General features: G+C 49.3%; 1 protein-coding gene across 1 annotated transcript in view; it reads left to right on the forward strand.

The window, feature by feature from the left end:
* The first annotated feature begins 2587 nt into the window (after positions 1 to 2587).
* The window catches only part of LOC125435541 (ryanodine receptor 1-like), a 28381-nt gene continuing 8062 nt past the window's right edge, over positions 2588 to 22906 (forward strand). Inside the window, exons 1-9 of the mRNA XM_048501734.1 lie at positions 2588 to 2722; positions 2758 to 3140; positions 5601 to 5733; positions 8363 to 8523; positions 8950 to 9115; positions 12051 to 12137; positions 12508 to 12734; positions 15522 to 16455; positions 18542 to 18742. Coding sequence (XP_048357691.1) covers positions 2588 to 2722; positions 2758 to 3140; positions 5601 to 5733; positions 8363 to 8523; positions 8950 to 9115; positions 12051 to 12137; positions 12508 to 12734; positions 15522 to 16455; positions 18542 to 18742 — 2427 coding nt within the window. The remainder of the gene's footprint in view (positions 2723 to 2757; positions 3141 to 5600; positions 5734 to 8362; positions 8524 to 8949; positions 9116 to 12050; positions 12138 to 12507; positions 12735 to 15521; positions 16456 to 18541; positions 18743 to 22906) is intronic.

The raw sequence follows: 22906 nt of genomic DNA on the forward strand, positions 1-22906 counted from the left end.
GGGTGGGGGCAGAGGTGGGATCCAGCAGGTTCTCACCAGCTCCCGAGAGTGGGTTACTAATTATTTGTGTGTGCCGAGATGGGGCATGACAGGGGCGTGGATGGGCCTTCCGGGGGCGGGGCATTCCTGGGCAGGGCTGTGGCGCGGACGTAGCTGCTGTGCCGGTCCTTGGGCAGGAAACGAATGCACGCAGGCGCAGGCTGCCACGCACGCCGGTGTACCTCCTGATAGACTGCTTCAAGTTCTGCGTGCTACTGCTGAGCGGAGGGGCGTAACTAAGGCAAAAATCACGTGGCCAAATCACCAATTAGTAACCCCCTCTCGGCACACACAAATAATTAGTAACCTACTCTCGGGAACCTGTGAGAATCTGCTGGATCCCACCTCTGGGGGGGAGGGCGGTATATTAAGTGCAATAAACAAACAAATAAACGAACAAATAGAAACCTCTTAAATAAACAGGAGGGGTCTTTTGAGGGGGGTTGAGGGAAGGCTGTGAAATGGGGAGATGTGTGTGGGAGCAGTTTGTGAGGAAGCCCCAAGAGGATAGAAGAAAGGGGATCAGAGGTCAGGGAGTAGAGGTTAGCAGCCTCTGAGAGCCCGAGAGACAAAAGGAGTCAGGTTTAGATGAGATCACAGGCCAAGAAGAAGAAGAAGAAGAAGAGGAGGAGGAGGAGGAGGAGGAGGAGGAGGAGGAGGAGGAGGAGGAGGAGGAGGAGGAGAAGAAGAAGAGTTTGGATTTATATCCCCCCTTTCTCTCCTGCAGGAGACTCAAAGGGGCTTACAATCTCCTTGCCCTTCCCCCCTCACAACAAACACCCTGTGAGGTGGGAGTGTACAGGCTAATCTGAATTCCCCAGATAAGCCTCCACAGCTCAGGCGGCAGAGCTGGGAATCAAACCCGGTTCCTCCAGATTAGATACACGCGCTCTTAAGAACATAAGAACAAGCCAGCTGGATCAGACCAGAGTCCATCTAGTCCAGCTCTCTGCTACTTGCAGTGGCCCACCAGGTGCCTTTGGGAGCTCACCTGCAGGATGTGAAAGCAATGGCCTTCTGCAGCTGTTGCTCCCGAGCACCTGGTCTGTTAAGGCATTTGCAATCTCAGATCAAAGAGGATCAAGATTGGTAGCCATAAATCGACTTCTCCTCCATAAATCTATCCAAGCCCCTTTTAAAGCAATCCAGGTGAGTGGCCATCACCACCTCCTGTGGCAGCATATTCCAAACACCAATCACACGTTGTGTGAAGAAGTGTTTCCTTTTATTAGTCCTAATTCTTCCCCCCAGCATTTTCAATGTATGCCCCCTGGTTCTAGTATTGTGAGAAAGAGAGAAAAATTTCTCTCTGTCAACATTTTCTACCCCATGCATAATTTTATAGACTTCAATCATATCCCCCCTCAGACGTCTCCTCTCCAAACTAAAGAGTCCCAAACGCTGCAGCCTCTCCTCATGTGCTCCAGTCCCTCAATCATCCTCGTTTCCCTTCTCTGCACTTTTTCTATCTCTTCGATATCCTTTTTGAGATGTGGCGACCAGAACTGAACACAGGACTCCAAGTGCGGTCGCACCACTGCTTTATATAAGGGCATGACAATCCTTGCAGTTTTATTATCAACTCCTTTCCTAATTATCCCCAGCATAGAGTTTGCCTTTTTCACAGCTGCCGTGCATTGAGTTGACATTCCCATGGAACTATCAACTAAGACGCCCAAATCCCTTTCCTGGTCTGTGACTGTATGTATGTGAAGTTTGGATTTTTTGCCAAGGTCCAATAAAATATTTTCCTTGATTCAACTCGTATAAAATGAAAATTATTTTCAGACATTGTGAGAGAACTATTTCACAATTAATATTAAATCTGGATTTTGTATGTCACTTCCCCACTAAGCCTAAACATGTATGATCTACAACTGAGATATTATTATTCCTAGGTGATGCTAACAATAAAACCCTGTGCAGAGTTATAAAGTAATTACTAGCACCTTTTCGATCTGCTCTTGGCCTTTTAAGAATAACACTGCATAAGACTGCATTATAACTCCCATTAAACCACTGAATAGCTCGATGGTGCAATAAAATAAAATTTCAGTCCCTGATCTGATCCACCAGCGTTACCTGGAGAACTGACAACCCCCCAAGAAAACAAATCTGTTCGTTCTCTACATATTGGCTCAGTTAAAGACTGTCTCTGAACACAACGGGTTTTCAGATCCTGATCCTGGCTGGTTTGCCATCAGAAATTATACATTTTGCTGAGACTGCAGCAATGCAGCAAGGAATAATTGTCTTGCATTCCATGAGGAACATCTAACCACAAGTAGCTGTAAATACTTGACACACTGCTTATGAAGGTGGAACTTCAATATGTGGGCCAGCTGTTTTCTCCCTCTGGGGCATGTTTTCCACACTTAATTTGCCTTCTGTGCAAAACAGTGAGGATCTTGGAGTCCCTTCTAAGGTTCCACCTCAGTTTGTGCCAGATCTCTGTCAGCCTGTGGGAACCTAAAATGCACCCCAAATGCTTCTGCATTGTCCCATTGCAGAGGAGGTCAGCAGCAGGTGAGCAAGTTCTCTTTCAGGGATGGTTATTTGTCATTCAGGGGACCGTGATAAGCTTCCAAAAGGAACCCCGGCATTCCGTGATCACCACAGGAAATCACTTACTCGGGCTCATCCAGATCGGGGGGAGCAGCTCACCCCCATGGCGGCCCCCACCGTCTGTAACTCTGTGCTTTGTCCCTTCCCTGGCAGGTGTCACGCATTGACGGCACTGTGGACAACCCGCCGTGTCTAAAGCTGACCCACCGGACTTTTGGCTCCCAGAACGCCATCATAGAGCTGCTCTTCTTGCGCCTCAGCATGCCCGTGGAGTTCCACGAGAAATTCAAGATCACCGCTGGCACGACGCCTCTCACCCGCGCCCTCACCATCCCCGAGGACGACGTCAAGGAGGTCGACCTCGACTCGGAATTCGAGCAGCTGAAGAAAACCGCCAGCCGCAAAGAGGCCGAGGAGGCTGAGAAGGAGAAACAGGGGCCCCCTCCTCCTGGCACCCCCAAAGAGCCCCCTAAAGAGGCCCCCAAAATTGAGAATGAAAAGGATGCCTCCACAGAAAAGAGCAAGACCAAGCGAGGGTGAGTGGCGTGGCAGGCGGTAAGGATGTGTGGGGCCTTTCTCTTCCCAGGCGCTGGCCACAGTCCGTAAAAACCTCCAGTGCCACGTGTCTGTAAAAAGAGCCGTCAAGTCACAGCCAACTTGCGGCAATCCTGCCGGCTTCTTCAAGGCAAGAGACATTCAGGGGTGGGCCCACCCACCCTAGCAGAATGAGGGGAGAGAGGGGGAGGGGTGCCATGCAAGGGAAGGGGAGGGGCCCAGCATCTGGACATGGCCCACCCACCCTAGCAAAGGGATGGGGAGCGAGGGGTGGCATGCAAGGGAAGGAAAGGGAGGGGTGGCATGCAAGGGAAGGGAAGGGAGGGAGGGAGGGGTGGCATGCAAGGGAAGGGAAGGGAGGGAGGGAGGGGTGGCATGCAAGGGAAGGGAAGGGAGGGAGGGGTGGCATGCAAGGGAGGGTAGTGAGGGTGTGAGGGGTGGCATGCAAGGGAAGGAAAGGGAGGGAGGGGTGGCAAGGGAGGGGGAGGGGAGGGATTGCCTGCCTCTGCTTCGTGACCCTGGCATTCCTTGGTGGTCTCCCATCTAAATAATAACCAGGACTGACCCTGTTTAGCTTCTGTGTTCTGACAAGATCAGGCTAGCTTGGGCCATCTGGGTCAGGGAAACCTGCACAAGAACTGAATAATATTCATTCAGAGGTCAGCTGTGTGGGTCTGTAGCAGAACAGCTAGATTGGGGTCCAGTAGCAATTTTAAAGACCGACAAGATTTTTGACGCAGGCGAGTGTCAGACCTTGGGTCCGAAAATAATAGACACTGCAGATTTGCTCTGAAGTCTTTATTTTGCAGCGAAAGGTAAACATCGGCAAAGAGGAATCTGAAGATTCCCGCTCAAACGCACTGCCTGTATTCCTGCCTATATTCCCTGCTGTCCCCTCCCCCAGAGCCAAACAGCCGCTACATTCCCCACTACAAAGCATTACCAGCCTGGGAACAGTTCACCCTCCCCTCCAGATAAGATCTGGTCAAGGCTGTCCTGGGAAGGAGGGAGAGAGCTCCAGACATCTGCAGAGTAACAAGCAGTTATAAACCATTCCCCCCTTGCCATGGCTGCTACCCATTTACTGACAGGCACAGTCCTGACAGTGAGCTTCTGAAAGCTTATACCAAAAAAATCTTGTTGGTCCCTGAGGTGACAGTAGACTTGAATCTAGCTCAGGGGTGGGCAATTATTTTTTCCATGGGGCCACATAAGAAACAGAAAATATTGTGGAGGGCCGGGCCAAAAGGCTGAACTCAATTCTGCATAATAGGGGCTGATAAGTGACAGACAGGTGCACAGATCAACTTGGAATCAGTGGCAACAGTTCTGCGTACAACACTATTTGGCACCAAGAATCACAGGCTTAACCTACCTGCATGGTTGTCCACTGTGACAATCAAGCAAGTGGGGAGACTTAAGTCCCTTGACCTACTTTTTTCATTGACTGGTGCTTTTGAAAGCCCCGCAGAAGCCGGTTGCCTTGGCTGCTGGCTTCTGTGGGGCTTTCAAAGGCGCCTCGCTCCCCAGCAAGGCAGGGGGGCCAGTCAGGGTCATCCAGCGGGCCGGATGTGGCCCACGGGCCGTATAATGCCCAGGTCTGATCTAGCTGAATGGTCTACGTCAGTGATGGAGAACCTTTTTGAGACAGAGTGCCCAAATGGCAACCCAAAACCCACTTATTTATCGCAAAGTGCCAACACGGCAATTTAACCTGAATACTGAGGTTTTAGTTCAGAAAAAAACGGTTGGCGTGTGTTACTCAGGAGTAAGCTTGGTGGTAGTCGGTGGCTTGGCTTTGAAGCAACCGTGCAACTCTTCCAATGGGTGAATCACTGCACTTGTGGGAGGGTTGCGCATCTGCAGAAGCAAGCCCCATTGCCAGCAACCAAGCTTACTCCCAGGTAAAGGATCGCGCTTTAGTTCTTTGCATGAAAATCAGTGGGGTTTAACAGCGCTTAACAGGATTACCTACACTGCTTCCCCAAAATTAGGTCTTAGGTTTAATGCTAATAATCGAGCCCAGAGGCCCAGGCCAGCCTAGATGTGTGTGGGGGGGCACTCTGCGCGTGCCCACAAAGAGGGCTCTGAGTGCCACCTCTGGCAGCCATGCCATAGGTTCGCCACCACTGGTATACGTTATGTATAAAAATAATAATCATAGGGGATAAGGATGTTATTGAAGTATCACATAGGTTATACCTTCTGTACACACCCTTTTTTATTGTGCCAATTGGCACAAAAGCTCCACATTATAAGATATTCAAGACTCGATTCACAGATGTTGATCTGCTCAGTCCCATGCATGGCTGGCAGGAAGCCAGTCCTCCTGACTTTACTGGTTTGTATTTCTAAGTAAGCAATCCTCAGGCCCTAGAGAGAATAGTATTTTGGACAGAGCACTTTCTGATCGTGCTCGCTTTCCCATTTGTCGTCTGCAGCTTCCTGTTCAAAGCAAAGAAAGCCACCACGTTCATCACGCCAGCTCCGGTGGTCCCCACGGTGCCTCGCTTGGAAGAGGAAGTGGTTCCAGATGACCGAGATGATCCTGAGATCATTATGAACACAACAACGGTACTGGGAACTGGGTCATGGTGTGGGGCTTTCCTGTAGGAGGGAAGGGGGTGTTTCCTCTCCACCATGGGGTACTAGAAAGCAAGAGCAAGTTGAGGGTGGATCTGGTTTCATAGCCCAATGGCTTGCTTCCAAATTTTGAACTGATGGACTTTGATTCCTAAAACAGTTCACCTCTGAAATAGTACATGCGGCTTCAACATTTAAAAAATTTAGCTATTGTTCTTTTTAAAACAGCGTATCAATATAAAATGCAAGACAAAATGGGACTCAACGCAAGGAAACAATCGCAGCAGTGATAACAAGTAATCACAGTGTTGAATAGTAAATGGACCATCCCTTGTGTGGATTGTAAAACCTGCACAATAGGCCACCAACAGGCAAGGCATAGCTCTGCCTATTCGGGGAACTGCCCAGATAGGTGCAAAAAAAAAGGGGGGGGGAGAAGTAACTCCGTACACGAAAGGAAAGAAAACACAAAGTGACCTTATGCGGGCAGAGCGTGCTCCAGCAGGCACCGATTATTGAGAGCATCTGAGAGTCATTTAAAGGGGCAGGAGTAGGTAGGAGGAATCAATCTGCCCAAGTCCTTGAGACCTTAGACGGGGTTTCCCAACGTGGTGCCCATGGGTGCTGTGGCTGCCTGCCAGAACTTTTATTTATTTATTATTTATATTTATATACCGCCCTCCCCGAAGGCTCAGGCCAGTGTCCATCAACACTAAAACAATTAAAACATCAAATACATAATTTACAATAAAATAATATATAAAATACTAAAACTACAGATGGGTGCCTGCCAAACTTTTCAGAAAATAGGAAGAGCTTGTTACTGACCGTCCTCATTCAAGTGAAAGGTTTTTCACTGGAGGATCTGTGATTTGTAATGTCGAAGGCTTTCACGATCTAGATCCGTGGTGGCGAACCTTTGGCACTCCAGATGTTGTGGACTACAATTCCCATCAGCCCCTGCCAATTGGCTGTACTGGCAGGGGGCTGATGGGAATTGTAGTCCATAACATCTGGAGTGCCAAAGGTTCGCCACCACTGATCTAGATCCTCTGAAGATGCCAGCCACAGATGCAGGCGAAACGTCAGGAGAGAATGCTGCTAGAACATGGGCATACAGCCCGGAAACCACACAGCACCCCAGATCTGTGATTTCCTTAGTCAGTGGGTGGTTCCATTCACCCTTCAAGATTTCCTTCTCAACAAGCACGAGGAGGGGGGGGGGCATTTCACTTGGCTCCACCTCCTGAGGCAGTCATTTTACATTTGGCTCCACCTCCTGGGGTAAGCATTTTGGCATGGTCGTCAGCACCCAAATTCCCAAAGGGCCTGCCGGCTCAAGAGAGTCTGGGGACCCCTGCCTTAGAGCTTTTGAAACCATCTGTTCTGCAGGCAGGAAGGAGCGAGGGTGTGGCCAGAGTCAAGGTGGACAGCACATGAGGTGTAGTCAACCACTCCAAAGTCAGGGCAGGCAGCAAGCTAAGGCATGGTCAGGGCACTCCAGCTGGCAAACATGTGGTCAAGGCCAGAGGTGGGATCCAGCAGGTTCTCACCAGTTCCCGAGAGTGGGTCGCTAATTATTTGTGTGTGCCGAGAGGGGGTTACTAATTGGGTCTGCTTTTCCGTTAGAAATTCCATGAGGTCCCAAAATCATAAAGTCCTGTTGTTTCCTATGTGGCTGGTTAGAGAAGGTAGAAAACGGGATAATTCTCCCTGTTGGGCTGTTTTAAAAACATGTTTTAGAAATATGGTAAAGTCCCTTGTTTCAGGAAAGTCTCCTTCTTTTGATTTCTAGAAACAAAATTAAGTATTTGAAAGTATTAAGTATTTGACAGGCAGTCAATTAGAGGAGAAGTCGTTGTTTCTGTTGGCAGTAGACGATAGGACTTGCTATAATGAGTTTAAATTATGGACAGGAAGATACCAGCTGGAAATTAGGAACTTTTTTTTTACAGTAAGAGTTTTTTACAGTAACAGAGAAATTATTAATGCCCCACCCCCGGAATGCCTGGCCACGCCCCCGTCGTACCCCGCCCAGCCCCATTGGCGCTACGCCACTGTTTGAATGCCACCACCATGGGAACCTGTTACTAAAATTTTTGGATCCCACCACTGGTCAAGGCACAGGCAGGAGATCAGGCAGGCAGAGGTCAGAGGGAGCCAGAAGTCAGAGGAAGGCCAGGCACGTGGAGTTCACCAGGAAGTACGCTCCTTGCACAAGGCAGGTTCTATATAGTCTGGATACTGAGACTGGGATCCTGCAAGAGCTCAATCCTTCTCAGATGCCTCCATCTGGCAGAGCTTTCTGCCATACCTTGCTGCAATGCGAGCACTTCTCCTTTTACCCTGTAACTGTGGCCTCTGCCTCTGTCTCCTTCGTGCTGCTGCTCTCCCAGCTGCATGGCATCAGGCTGTGCCTGAGCTTGCAAGGAAGGGCTTCGAGCTGGTTTTGCCACCTGCTTTTCCTTGTGAGGAGTCAATCCTGAATGCATAGTATCTTCAGGTTCTGTATCAGAGTCCTCAGTGCCCAGAGCTGGCTCATCATACCATTCATGTTTATGATGGTGATTTTATTTCTCTTCCCCCCACCCCTCTCTTTTCCTCCCTCCAACCTTCGTAGTATTACTATTCAGTCCGGATCTTCGCAGGCCAAGAGCCAACCTGCGTCTGGGTGGGCTGGGTCACGCCCGACTACCACCAGCATGACATGAATTTTGACCTGACCAAGGTGCGCAACGTCACGGTCACCATGGGTGATGACAAAGGAAATATCCATGACAGGTAAGAGTTAGCCCAATATGCCATGTCTTACTGATCTGTTGAATGAAGGTTATGGGGATTGTGTTCTGCGTACCTCTAAGTCAGGGGTCTGCAACCTGCGGCTCTTTCAGCCTTATACTGTGGCTCTGCATGGCCTGGAGGTCGGAGGGTAGCATGGGTGTGTCCCTCCAGCCCTCCAGAGCAGCGCTGGAAGGAAAGGTGAGTGGAGGGGCCCAACCGGAGGCTCTCTTCTCAGTAGGTCTTCGGGGCTATGGAAAACGGGTCCAAATGGCTCTTGGTGTGGTAAAGGTTGCCGATCCCTGCTCTAAGTGCAGGAAGAGCAAGTGAAGTCTGGTGATGGTGGGACCTGGAAGTTAGAGGAAAGATTTAACTACCCAAGGAAAGATGTCTTTGAGGGGTCTTTTCGGCCATCTCTCTCTTTGACAGCATCAAGCGAAGCAACTGCTATATGGTCTGGGGAGGGGATTTTGTCAGCAATACCCAGCAGACCCGCGTCAGCACTGTGGACCTGGTGATTGGCTGTCTTGTTGACCTGGCGACAGGACTGATGACCTTCACAGCCAATGGGAAGGAGGTCAACACATTCTTCCAGGTGAGCAGAGATGCCTTACGGATGGAAAGGCAGGCCTGAGGCTCCCTAACTTCCAGGCCTTCCAAGATCAGGAGTGAATGAAGTACGCTAGGCATGTCCAGGAGCCTGAAGCAGGGGACGTCAGTGTTTTTGACCCTGTGGACACCTTTGGAATGCTAACACAGCATGGTGGGTAAAGCCACGAAACGGCTCGCACACAATGTGGAACCAAATACAAAATGGCTGGCACACGAGATGGAACCAAATACAAAATGGCTGGCACACATGAGGTAGAACTAAATACAAAATGGCAGGCACACATAAGGCGGGATCAAATACAAAATGGCTGGCACACGAGGTGAAACCAAATACAAAATGGCTGGCACATGAGATGGAACTAAATACAAAATGGCTGGCTCACGAGATGGAACCAAATACAAAATGGCTGGCACACATGAGGTAGAACTAAATACAAAATGGCAGGCACACATAAGGTGGATCAAATACAAAATGGCTGGCACACGAGGTGAAACCAAATACAAAATGGCTGGCACACGAGATGGAACTAAATACAAAATGGCTGGCACACGTAAGGTAGAACTAAATACAAAATGGCAAGCACACATAAGGTGGGATCAAATACAAAATGGCTGGCACACGAGATGGAACCAAATACAAAATGGCTGGTGCAGCTTACCTTCAGTCACATTGAAGATTCTTGTAGTTACAGCTACTGCCAAAGCAACATCTTTAAAAATCTGCACAGCCAATCAAATCTCCAATGGCCAATCAGAAGCCTTGCTGGGTTAAATTCTACCTGGCCCTTCCCACTTTCTGGGGCATCATGGCATCCAAAAGTGTCCATAGGGTCAAAAAGATACCAATATTGCCAATTTTAGTTTGGGAAAATCCAGGAGATTTGGGGGTGGATCCAGTGGTGGGATTCAACAGGTTCACGGCACTTTGGCAGAACCCGTTGTTGAAATGGGGCTTGCAAACAACCAGTTGTTAATTTTTTTGAATCCTACCACCGGAACCGGTTAAATTATTTGAATCCCACCACTGGGTGAAGCCTAAGGAGGGGTGGAGTTTGGGATGGGAGCTCTGCGGGGATGTGATGTCAGAGATACTGTGGCCTACAGAGTCTACTGATCAGTGTAGCCTGGAGATCTGTTACAATTCTTGGAAAACTCCTGAATTCCCTGGAGTTTGGCAGCTCGAGGCATGGGGTTTGGCAGCTCGAGAATGGGGTTTGATTCCCCACTCCTTCCCACGAGTGGCGGACTCTTATTTGGTGAACCAGATTTGTTTCGCCACTTCTGAGTTCCTGCTGGGTAACCGTGGGCCAGTCCCAATTCTCTCAGAGCTTTCTCAATCCCACCTCCCCTACAAAGTGTCTGTTGTGGGGAGAGGAAAAGAAAGAAGTTTGTAAGCAGCCTTGAGTCTCCTTTCGAGGGAGCAGGAGCAGCAGTGGCGTAGGAGGTTAAGAGCAGGTGCATTCTGATCTGGAGGAACCGGGTTTGATTCCCAGCTCTGCTGCTTGAGCTGTGGAGGCTTATCTGGGGAATTCAGATTAGCCTCTACACTCCCACACACGCCAGCTGGGTGACCTTGGGCTAGTCACAGCTCTTCTGAGTGTTACCGCGAATTGCCAGGTAACAATAAGTGATTTCAGCTCAGCAACTTAATGAGGCGCAGGAAGCCGGCGTTTCTTCAAAGCAGGAAGGATTTTATTGCAAGTGATCTCTTGGCACAGCTCAGCAGAAAAGGAACCCCACATGGCTGTGCCTCAGCTCCTTTATACATTTCCCAGTAACCCAGAAAGGGGTGTAGGGCAGTCCCACCCCCACAGTGCAAAACCCAGGAAGGGGGCGGTCTCCTTCCATCTAATACAGAGAAAATATAACACCAAAGGGAGAAAACAATCTCTTTGCACATGCTGATGAGATCAAATCCCAGAAGCAAAAGCCTGCACCTCCTTGCCTGAGGTGGTTCCTTGGGAGTGTTAGACAAAGACAAGTTTAAATGAACCAATGAATTCTTGGATCCTGAAAGTAAGGATGTGAACAGTCCAATGAGCTTCTGGATCCTGAGAGTAAAACTTCAAACAGTCCAATAGCAAAACAGGGTGACATCTTCCAAGGCTGGGTGACCCTTGGATGCTGGCAACAGATTCAATTAGCAAGTCCAAAGAGGGTCGTTGTTCTTGGCGTTGTTCTTGGCGTTGGTCTAAGCAGCATTCCAGAGCCAACTTCCTTGTCACTTAATATCAGACCTTAACTGGCTATTGCTTCTATTCTCAGACACAAATTTCAGAAATAACATTTCTAACTTAAACATTAGGAAAACCTTAAAGGATAAACACACATACTTATACTTATAGGCAGGACTGTACATCTACCTACTGGCAGGGCTCTCTTAAAACTAATAGAACCTTAACCTAACTGAAGAACCTTATTAAACTAACATCCTAAACTGCAGGCACATCATAAATTCAACTTAAAAGGGGCTTTTATTACATCCTAGAAAGGCATAAACAAGAGGGAAACCATATAGCATTGGCACAATCATGCATATACATTCTTTGTGAACCTTATGAAGGCTTCTGAACCACACAAGTCTCCGTGTCCAGGCATGGAGCCAGTGTAGCTAGGCAACCTGACTTCAGGAAAATATTTTGTTTATTTTCCCATCGGTAACATGAGCTCTCTCAGCCCCACCCGCCTCACAGGGTGTTTGTTGTGAGGGGAGTAGAGAAAGGAGATTGTAAACCCCTTTGAGTCTCCTACAGGAGAGAAAGGGGGGATATAAATCCAAACTCTTCTTCTTCCTTGCAGGAGAGAAAGGCAGGGTGTAAATCCAAACTCTTCTTTGTCTTCACTGAGGGGCTTTTTAAAAGGCTGCCTCCCTCTTTCCATACGTTTCTATCTCGTTTTCTCGCCTGTCAACCTTTCAGGTGGAGCCAAACACAAAGCTGTTTCCTGCCGTCTTCACTCTCCCAACAAGCCAGAACGTGATCCAGTTTGAACTGGGCAAGCTGAAGGTAAGAGGAAGAGGTGGGGATAGCCACTAACTTGTATAGCTTTAAAAAGGGCTTGGACAGATTTATGGAGGAGAAGTCGATCTATGGCTACCAGCAAATGCCTTAGCAGACCAGGTGCTCGGGAGCAGCAGCAGCAGCAGAAGGCCATTGCTTTCTCATCCTGCATGTGTGCTCCCAAAGGCACCTGGTGGGCCACTGCGAGTAGCAGAGTGCTGGACTAGATGGACTCTGGTCTGATCCAGCAGGCTCTTTCTTATGTTCTTAAGAGGCCTCCCTCGAAAGAATACAGTGTGGGAACTTTGCAAGGTTGCCCTCCTGGAATGACTCTCTCCTCTCCTCTCTTCTCTCCTCTCTCCGCCTCTCCCTACAGAACATCATGCCGATTTCGGCCGCCATGTTCCGCAGCGAGCGGAAGAACCCAGAGCCTCAAAGCCCGCCAAGGCTCAACATACAGATGCTGACGCCCATGACCTGGAGCCGCATGCCAAGCGACTTCCTATGTTTAGACGTGGGGCGTGTCAGTGACCGACACGGCTGGATGGTAGAGTGTACTGAACCGAACATCATGATGGCCCTTCACATCCCCGAAGAGAGTCGGTGAGTCTCCTGCGGCCGACTCCCATGCAAGAGCATGCTGGGTGGTTTCAGTGATTGGGGTTGCATCCCCTCCTTCGGACCAAGGGGGGGCAGAAAATGGTGCCTGGGGCAAGACCAGAGTGTCTCATGCCCCTCCCCCCCCAGTGGCACCTGGGGCAAGACCTGGACTTTGCTGGACCTGGTTCTCTTAACAATGCCCATCAACAATCTTAAAGGCACAGAGCTGATATTCTCTCCCCCTTCCTCAGTGGTGGGATCCAAAATTTTTAGTAACAGGTTCCCATGATGGTGGGATTCAAACAGTGGCGTAGCGCCAATGGGGCTGGGTGGGGCACGACGGGGGCGTGGCTGGGCGTTCCGGGGGTGGGGCATTAATAATTTCTCTGTTACTGTAAAAAACTCGTACTGTGAAAAAAAAGTTCCTAATTTCCAGCTGGTATCTTTCTGTCCATAATTTAAACTCATTCTAGCAAGTCCTATCATCTACTGCCAACAGAAACAACGACTTCTCCTCTAATTGACTGCCTGTCAAATACTTAATACTTTCAAATACTTCATTTTGTTTCTGGAAATCAAAAGAAGGATGCTTTCCTTCAACCAGGAACTTTACCATATTTCTAGAACATGTTTTTAAAACAGCCCAACAGGGAGAATTATCCCGTTTTCTACCTTCGCTAACCAGCCACATAGGAAACAACAGGACTTTATGATTTTTGGGCCTAATGGAATTTCTAACGGAAAAGCAGACCCAATTAGTAACCCCCTCTCGGCACACACAAATAATTAGTAACCCACTCTCGGAAACTGGTGAGAACCTGCTGGATCCCACCTCTGCCCTTCCTTCCCCTCTATACACACACGCACATTGTGTCTCTCTACCCTGTTTCCCCTAATATAAGACATCCCCGAAAAATAAGACATAGTAGAGGTTTTGCTGAAGTGCGAAATATAAGGCATCCCCCAAAAGTAAGACATAGCAAAGTTTTTGTTTGGAAGCATGCCCGACAAACAGAACACAGAAAATTAAGACATAGCGCATCTTTGGGAGCAAAAATTAATTTAAGACACTGTCTTACATTCGGGGAAACACAGTATGTATCTGGATCGCCATTGCAAGCGAAGAGAAGAGAGAGACCTGTTTTAAAACAAAGTCTTGCCTGAAATAAAGCCCTCCCTGGCACCAGGTGGTGTGGGGTGGACCCCAATAGACTCCTGCTTGTACTGTCCCTTCAGAAGAGTGGTCCACTAGGCCAAGGCCGGGGCTGAAAAGGCCCTGGGCTAGGCTGAAGCAAGCCAGACTTCTCTGGGGCTGTGGATCACCAGTAAACTAGCATTCATTCATTCATTCATTCATTCATTCATTCATTCATTCATTCATTCATTCATTCATTTATTTTTGAGGCTTCTATACCGCCCCATCCCCGCAGGGCTCCGGGCGGTGTACAACAGATAGAAGTAACAATATAAATTAATTAAAACATTAAAAGGCAGCAATAAAACCAGAGAGTAATTCTAACAATTAAACATTTGATGCTCTATGTTTGAATTGAATACTTTTCTAATTTTAACTGTATTTTTAGTTCTTCCAGTGTTTTAATTTTTAAAAAAAATCATATCTGACAAGGGGAGTTCTCAAAAGCGTATACTCTGAAAATCTTGTCGGAGCAGCAGTGGCGTAGGAGGTTAAGAGCTCATGTATCTAATCTGGAGGAACCGGGTTTGATTCCCAGCTCTGCCGCCTGAGCTGTGGAGGCTTCTCTGGGGAATTCAGATTAGCCTGTGCACTCCCACACACGCCAGCTGGGTGACCTTGGGCTAGTCACAGCTTCTCGGAGCTCTCCCAGCCCCACCTACCTCACAGGGTGTTTGTTGTGAGGGAGGAAGGGCAAGGAGATTGTAAGCCCCTTTGAGTCTCCGACAGGAGAGAAAGGGGGAATATAAATCCAAACTCTTCTTCTTCTTCTATAAGGAGCTCAACTCTCAAAAGCGTATACTCTGAAAATCTTGTCGGTCTATAAGGAGCTGCTGGATTTGAATCTAACTGTTCTGCTCCAGACCAACATGACTGCGCTCTGAAATGAGTGTTTTTTTTAATGTTCACTGCCTTGTGGATCCTGATTGGACGGAAAGGCAGCATAAAAACATTTTAAATGAATAAATAAATAATAAACGCGTGGCCATTCAATTCAATTAAATTCGCCTTTATTGGCATATACACGATATTTGGCATATACACGCTATTTCCAGTTAAAATATAGTTCCAGTTAAAAAATATAGAGTTCCAGTAAAAAATATAGTTCCAGTTAAAAAATAACTGTTTAAACATTATTTAATTTTTATTAAAAAAAAAAATACAGTTCCATTTAAAAAGTGAATAGTAAAAAACTTCGCGTTTGTCATACATTCAGTTTACAAACTTCTGACAAAAACTTTGCCACTATAAGGCAACAATGAAAATCCTGACAATTTAAAAGCATAATTACTTTATCTGATTCAGTATAATCAATCACAGGGTCTATAGCTTGGGATAGCAGGCTGGATCGGAGTTCTTGGTATAATACGCAGTTCAGGAGAATGTGTGGGATGGAATCCAGCTGTCCTATGCTACAGGACGTGGCCAATCATGACTGGCTTCTCACAACAACTTTGGGGGGTGCCCCAGTGGAAACGTGCCTGTTCTTTTCTTTGGTGGTTTGCATACTTGCTGTGTGGCCATCAACCATCCATTACCCATTCCATCCAGGTGCCCCCTAACGTTAGATCCTTTCCCTCCCACCTCTCCACCAGGTGCATCGACATCCTGGAGCTGTCTGAACGGTTGGACCTCCTGAAGTTCCACTCGCACACCTTGAAGCTGTATTGCGCCGTCTGTGCCCTGGGTAACAACCGGGTGGCGCACGCCCTGTGCAGCCACGTGGACGAGTCGCAGTTGCTGTACACCATCGACAGCAACCATCTGCCGGGCCTGCTGCGCAGCGGCTATTACGACCTGCTGATCAGCATGCACCTGGAGTCAGCCAAACGCGGCCGCCTCATGATGAACAACGAGTACATTGTCCCCATGACGGAGGAGACCAAGAGTATCACCCTTTTCCCACATGGCAGCAAGAAGCCGGGCTTACCCGGCGTGGGCATGAGCGCCTGTTTACGCCCTCCGCTACACTTTTCCGACATCTGTTTCATCAGCACCAACTCCGAGCTGTACCAGCAGAGCCCGTTTATCCCCTTGGAAATCCTGAAGGTGAAAGCCGTCACCATGCTGACCGAGGCTGTCCAAGATGGCGGGCAGCACACCCGGGACCCTGTGGGAGGCAGCGTGGAGTTCCAGTTCGTGCCGGTCCTCAAGCTGATCTGCACCCTCCTCATCATGGCTGTCTTCGAGGACGAGGACGTCCGCCACATCCTCAAGATGATCGAGCCCAACGTGTTTAGCGAGTCGAAAGAGGAGGAGGCAGCCGAGGCTGGCGAAGAGGGGGGTGAAGAAGGCGAAGGAGAGGTGCCTGAGGAGGAGGAGGAGGAGGAGGAGGAGGAAGCACTAGAGGAAGAGGAAGAAGAAGGGGCAGAGAAAGAGGCAGGAGGGGGACAGAAGGAGGAGGCCGAGGAAGGAGACAAGAGGGAGCTGAAAGCCATCGAGGCTGGGGAGGTGGAGGCCAAGGAAGATGAGGAAGGATTGGAGGAAGGCCTGTTGCAGATGACCCTTCCCGAGTCTGTCAAGTTGCAGGTAAAATGCCGTCTTCATGACTTTCCTGTCTGCTTTGTCTCCCTTCCTGATAATTCACCTAATCTTGGGGACTCTTCCCTGCTCTCAACATTTCCTGCTCTCAACATTTCCTGCCCTCAACATTTCCTGCTCTCAACATTTCCTGCCCTCAACATTTCCGGCTTCCCAAAGCATAATTATTTCTCAACAGGCAGGTTCACAGTCTTTTGTTTTACTTTTTTTTGTTAAATTGAGAGTTCATATTTTTTTGTTAACTATCCTAGCGAGTCCTTCGAGTACAAAGTCATCTCTAGGTGGTCCAGTTTAACTGTTTCTACGATCTGGCACGTGAGCCGGCCAGTTTACTGTTAGAGATAGCGATAACAAGATGGTTTCTCCCTGCAGACTTGGAATTTGAAATTGGATGGCACAAAGAGAAGAGGAGAAAGAGGAGGGGAATGGGAATGGGAATGGGGAGAGGGTGGAGCCAAGAAGGGACATGGGGCAAGAAGTTCTAAGATGAAAAGCTTGGCAGCTTCAGACTTGATAGAAGCAGAGGTGGGATCCAGCAGGTTCTCACAGGTTCCCGAGAGTAGGTTACTAATTATTTGTGTGTGCCGAGAGGGGGTTACCAATTGGTGATTTTGCCATGTGATTTTTGCCTTAGTTACGCCCCTCCTCTCAGCAGTAGCGCGCAGAACTTGAAGCAGTCTAGCACGAGGTGCACCGGCATGCGTGGCAGCCTGCGCCTGCGTGCATTCGTTTCCTGCCCAAGGACCGGCGCACCGGCTGCGTCCTTGCCACAGCCCCACCTAGGAATGCACCACCCCCGGAATGCTCGGCCACGCCCCCGTTGTGCCCCGCCCAGCCCCATTGGTGCTATGCCACAGTTTGAATCCCACCACCATGGGAACCTGTTACTAAAATTTTTGGATCCCGCCACTGGATAGAAGGGATTGTAGTACAGAAAACAGAGGGCTTTCTAATGCAGAAAGGACCGGGGAGTGGAGCAGAAAATAGCTGATACTTGGCCAGAGCAGAGAAGTAAGGAATTGAGAGGAGCACAGAACTGAGAGTTGATGTTGAGGTGTGTATGTGTGTGTATGTGTGTGTGTGGGGGGGGAGGCTAGGGGTTTGGCAGAGCAGACATTTTGAGAGGGTCAAAGGTGGGGGGAAGGTCGGCAAATGACATCTGAAACCAGAGTCCAGCCAAACATGGATCTGATGGAAGAGCTAGAGGCAGCTCAGAGACCAATAAGATTTTCGATGCATGAAGCTTTCGAGAGCCAAAACTTCCTTCGTCAGATGCAAGTAGGAATGGAGATTCCTCGACCCTTAAAATTCCAGTCAGAAGGAACCGCATCACCCCCTATGTCCCACATAGGCTGCTACGATCAATGGCGGCAGAACTGCTGGTGATCCCAGGCCCTTGAGGATGCGGCTGGCCTCGACTTGGGCCAGGGCCTTTACGGCTCTGGCCCCTGCCTGGTGGAATGTTCTACCTCCAGCTGTCCGGGCCCTGCGGGGCCTTGGAGAGTTCCGCAGGGCCTGTAAGACAGAGCTATTCCACCGGGCTTTTGGAGGGGCCGGCCGCGGTTCCACCGCCCCCCATTAAATCAAAACTGCCAACCTAGACCATCTGGTCGGGCCCTAATTCCACCTTGAGCCCTGCCTATCTCCTCCCCTTCCTTCTTCTTCCTTTTCTTTCTTTGGCCTTAGATCGGGCGCCTGTGTATATATGTGTTTACACAATCTGGTTGTTTTAATTTATTTATTAATTGCTGCTGAGTTTTAATGGCTTAATTTTATGTTGTATTATTTGCTGTTGGGAACAGCCATGTTGGGAGCCGCCTTGAGCCCTTCGGGGATGAGGCGGCCTACAAATTTAATAAATAAGTAAATAAGGTGGGAGGGGTGTTGCGGAAGCTGAACAAAACATCTCGTTCGCCACTTAGCACGCTACTGGACTAGAATCTAGCTCTCCTACGGCAGACTGGCTATCCTCTAAAACGGATCAGACAGGCTCTGGGGAAGCAGGACTCATGCTCCCCCCCAACCCCTGGTCATCTGGCACACATGCAGCTGCGGCCTTTCCTTTCCCTCGCAGATGTGCAACCTGCTGCAGTTTTTCTGCGACCGCGAGCTGCAGCACCGCGTGGAGGCCATCATCGCCTTCTCGGAGTTGTACATGGAGAACCTGCAGACCAACCAGAGGCAGCGCTATAACACCCTGATGCTGGCGTTCACCATGTCGGCCGCGGAGACGGCTCGCCGCACCCGGGAATTCCGCTCGCCTCCACAGGAGCAGGTGAGGACGTGGGGAAGGGGGCGAGGTTGGTGGGACCACGTTCCTGGGAAATGACAGGTTCCTGCAGTGTCCAAGTTTCAGATCTCTTAATGGTTTTCCTGACGCTCCCAGCAAATGACAAGGCTGGGCGGGGTGGGGCAGGGGGTAAAGGCACCCACTGACCAAGCAAAGGCTTGATTGGAGTCCGCCAGCATCAGAATCCAGATTCAGGTCTTTCAGCACCAGGATCTAGGTTTGAGCTCAGCAGCGTCAGGATCTAAATTGGGGTGTAGCACCACCAGAAACTAGGGATTTCCGAGTTGGAGTGCGCACCCAGGATCGTAGGGTTTGAGCCCAGTAGCTGCCAGGATCTCCAACTGGGGTGTGTAGCAGCAATCCAGAAACCATTGGAGTTGAGTGCGCACCAGGATCTAGGGTTTGAGCCCAGTAGCAGCCAGGATCCCCAACCGGGGTGCGTAGCAGCGACCAGAAACGCTCAGGGATTCGCTGGAGTTGAGTGGCACCAGGATCCAGGCTCTTGAGCCCAGTAGTTGCCTAGGATCTCCACCTGGGGTGTGTGGCAGCACCAGGTGAAACCAGATTGGAGCTGAGTGGCACCCAGTGATTCGTAGGCTCTGGAGCCCAGCAGCCAGGGATCTCAACTGGGGTGTAGCAGCACCAGAAACTAGATTGGAGTTGAGTGGCACCAGGATCTAGGTTTGAGCCCAGCAGCTGCCAGGGATCCTCACCTGGGGTGTGGCAACCACCAGAAATCCGTAGACTGGGAGCTGGAGTGGCACCCAGGGATCTGTAGCTTTGAGCCCAGCAGCCGCCAGGATCTCAACAAATTGGGGTGTAGCAGCACCAGGAAACTAGGATTGGAGCTGGAGTGGCACCATAGGTGAACTAGGTTTGAGCCCAGCAGCGTCAGGATCTCAATTGGGGTGTAGCAGCACCAGAAACTAGATTGGAGTTGAGTGGCACCAGGAACTAGGTTTGAGCCCAGCAGCGTCAGGATCTCAATTGGGGTGTGGCACCACCAGAAACTAGATTGGAGTTGAGTGGCACCAGGATCTAGGTTTGAGCCCAGCAGCGTCAGGATCTCAATTGGGGTGTGGCACCACCAGAAACTAGATTGGAGTTGAGTGGCACCAGGATCTAGGTTTGAGCCCAGTAGCGTCAGGATCTCAATTGGGGTGTAGCAGCACCAGAAACTAGATTGGAGTTGAGTGGCACCAGGATCTAGGTTTGAGCCCAGTAGCGTCAGGATCTCAATTGGGGTGTAGCAGCACCAGAAACTAGATTGGAGTTGAGTGGCACCAGGATCTAGGTTTAAGCCCAGTAGCGTCAGGATCTAAATTGGGGTGTAGCAGCACCAGAAACTAGATTGGAGTTGAGTGGCACCAGAATCTATGTCTGAGTCCAGTGGCACCAGAATCTAAGTTTGAACCTAGTACTTTCTACCTTCAGTGAATACTTCTTCCCACATCTGTTTGTCTACTTTTATTCATTTACTTATTTCAGACACTTATATGCTGCCTTTCTAGTTGGAGGTGACTAACTAGGGAAAATGACATCATAACAGTGGCGTAATGTCCATTGGGCAATGTGGGCAGCTGCCCAGGGCTCAGGAATTTTGCAGGGCATGCTCCTGCATTTTTATTTTTTGGTGTTTTTCACGTTTTGGCTTGCAGGGGGCGCATTTTTAGAGATATCGGCACCAACCTTTCAGAGTATCTTCAGGAGACTGTCCTGATGATACCCTCCCAGTTTGGTGAAGTTTGGTTCATGGGGTCCAAAGGTATGGACCTCCAAAGAGGTAGCCCCTATCCCTCATTGTTTCCAATGGGAGCTAAGGAGATGGGGGCTGCACCTTTGAGGGTCCATAACTTTGGACCCCTTGAACCAAACTTCGCCAAACTTGGAGGGTGTCATCAGAACAGTCTCCTGAAGATTCCCTGAAAGCTTTGTGATTGTGCCTTCAGAAATGTGCACCCCACAGGCTGCACCAGAAATTCCCCATTGACATCAATGGAAAAAATCAATGCAGAAGTAAGGTTCTTGGGCAAATTTCTGGGGGTGCCTGTCAGGGGTGCAATTGTTAAGCTATCAACACCAAAACTTCAGGGTATCTTCAGGAAACTGTCCTGATGACACCCCCCAGGTTTGGTGAAGTTTGGTTCGGGGGGGCAAAGTTATGGACCCTCAAAGGTGCAGCCCCCATCTCCTTAGCTCTCATTGGAAACAATGGGGGATAGGGGCTACTCCTTTGGGTGTCCATAACTTTGGACCCCCTGAACCAAACTGCACCAAACCTCGGAGGTATCATCAGGACAGTCTCCTGATGATATTCTGAAACTTTGGTGCCGATATCTCTAAAAATGCGTCTCCTGCAGGCCAAAATGCAAAAAACACAAAAAAATAAAAACATATCCAAGAATCTCGGATGTTTGGATCGTGCAGAGTTTGGAGGGGGTGGGCTCAGGCTCTTGGCCCTCCGATCGCCTCCAAATCGGCTCATCTCGGCCCGATCTGTGGATCGGGCAAAGCTGAACCACTAAGCCTTGCTGCCTGTGCTCCACCTCTTGCCAGCCCCGCTGCGTCCTTGGATGGATCTTTGTGGGGTGGCAGGACTAGCAGTCAGGGGTGCACGTGCACCTTGCCAACCCACTGACTGTGCCGCTCTCCCCTGGATGCCGCCGCTTCCCGCTGCCGCCCGCCTCCCGCATCTTGCACCCTTTCTCTGGTAAGGGGGGGCACCTAAGTTCAGCCAGCGGGGGGGGGGGAGGAGAATGGGGGAGCTCCGCCGCCCATGGGGGGGGGCATCAAACTCAGGTTTTGCCCAGGGCTCCAGTTTGCCTCGTTACGCCCCTGCATCATAACATCACAAACTATTTGTGTAAAAACATAAACGTACGTTTATACTGACCGGCAGTATCTTTTAGTACCTACAATACATCACCGTGGTGTGATTTATATTAAAAGTGGCCTTGAGTGCCGCAAGGTAGAAAAGCAGTTAATAAATATTTGTAATAAATAAACACCTCCCTCCCCCTTGAAAAAGCTGCTCTCTAGAACACATTTAAGAGCATAAGAACATAAGAACTAGCCTGCTGGATCAGAGCAGAGTCCATCTAGTCCAGCATTCTGCTACTCGCAGTGGCCCACCAGGTGCCTTTGGGAGCTCACATGCAGGATGGGAAAGCAATGGCCTTCTGCTGCTGCTGCTCCCGATCACCTGGTCTGCTAAGGCATTTGCAATCTGAGATCAAGAAGGATCAAGATTGGTAGCCATAGATCAACTTCTCCTCCATAAATCTGTCCAAGCCCTTTTTAAAGCTATCCAGGTGAGTGGCCATCACCACTTCCTGTGGCAGCATATTCCAAACACCAATCACACGTTGCATGAAGAAGTGTTTCCTTTTATTAGTCCCAATTCTTCCCCCCAGCATTTTCAATGGATGCCCCCTGGTTCTAGTATTGTGAGAAAGAGAGAAAAATTTCTCTCTGTCAACATTTTCTACCCCATGCATAATTTTATAGACTTCAATCATATCCCCCCTCAGACGTCTCCTCTCCAAACTAAAGAGCCCCAAACGCTGCAGCCTCTCCTCATAGGGAAGGTGCTCCAGTCCCTCAATCATCCTCATTGCCCTTCTCGGCACTTTTTCTATCTCTTCGATATCCTTTTTGAGATGTGGTGACCAGAACTGAACACAGGACTCCAAGTGCGGTCGCACCACGGCTTTATATAAGGGCATGACAATCCTTGCAGTTTTATTATCAACTCCTTTCCTAATTATCCCCAGCATAGAGTTTGCCTTTTTCACAGCTGCCATGCATTGAGTTGACATTCCCATGGAACTATCAACTAAGACGCCCAAATCCCTTTCCTGGTCTGTGACTGATAGCACTGACCCCTGTAGCGTGTATGTGAAGTAAAGTTTCATTTCAGTCTGGCTGCCTGTAGCAAAGAGAGATCTGTAGTGAAAAGCAAACATCTTTTCCAAGGAAGTTTGTTGACCATTTTTTAACTTCGCCTCCAGGAGCCCTGGCTACGCCTGTAGGGAATCATCAGATTTCCCAGTGGTTGCCTCAGATGAATAGAGCTACCGCACAACCCTATTATACTTGCAAATTAAGATACTTGCAAGATCTTTCAGGGATCAGAGCGTACTTTGAATG

This window comes from Sphaerodactylus townsendi, linkage group LG06, assembly GCF_021028975.2.
Source record: "Sphaerodactylus townsendi isolate TG3544 linkage group LG06, MPM_Stown_v2.3, whole genome shotgun sequence".
Taxonomy (NCBI): Eukaryota; Metazoa; Chordata; class Lepidosauria; order Squamata; family Sphaerodactylidae; genus Sphaerodactylus; species Sphaerodactylus townsendi.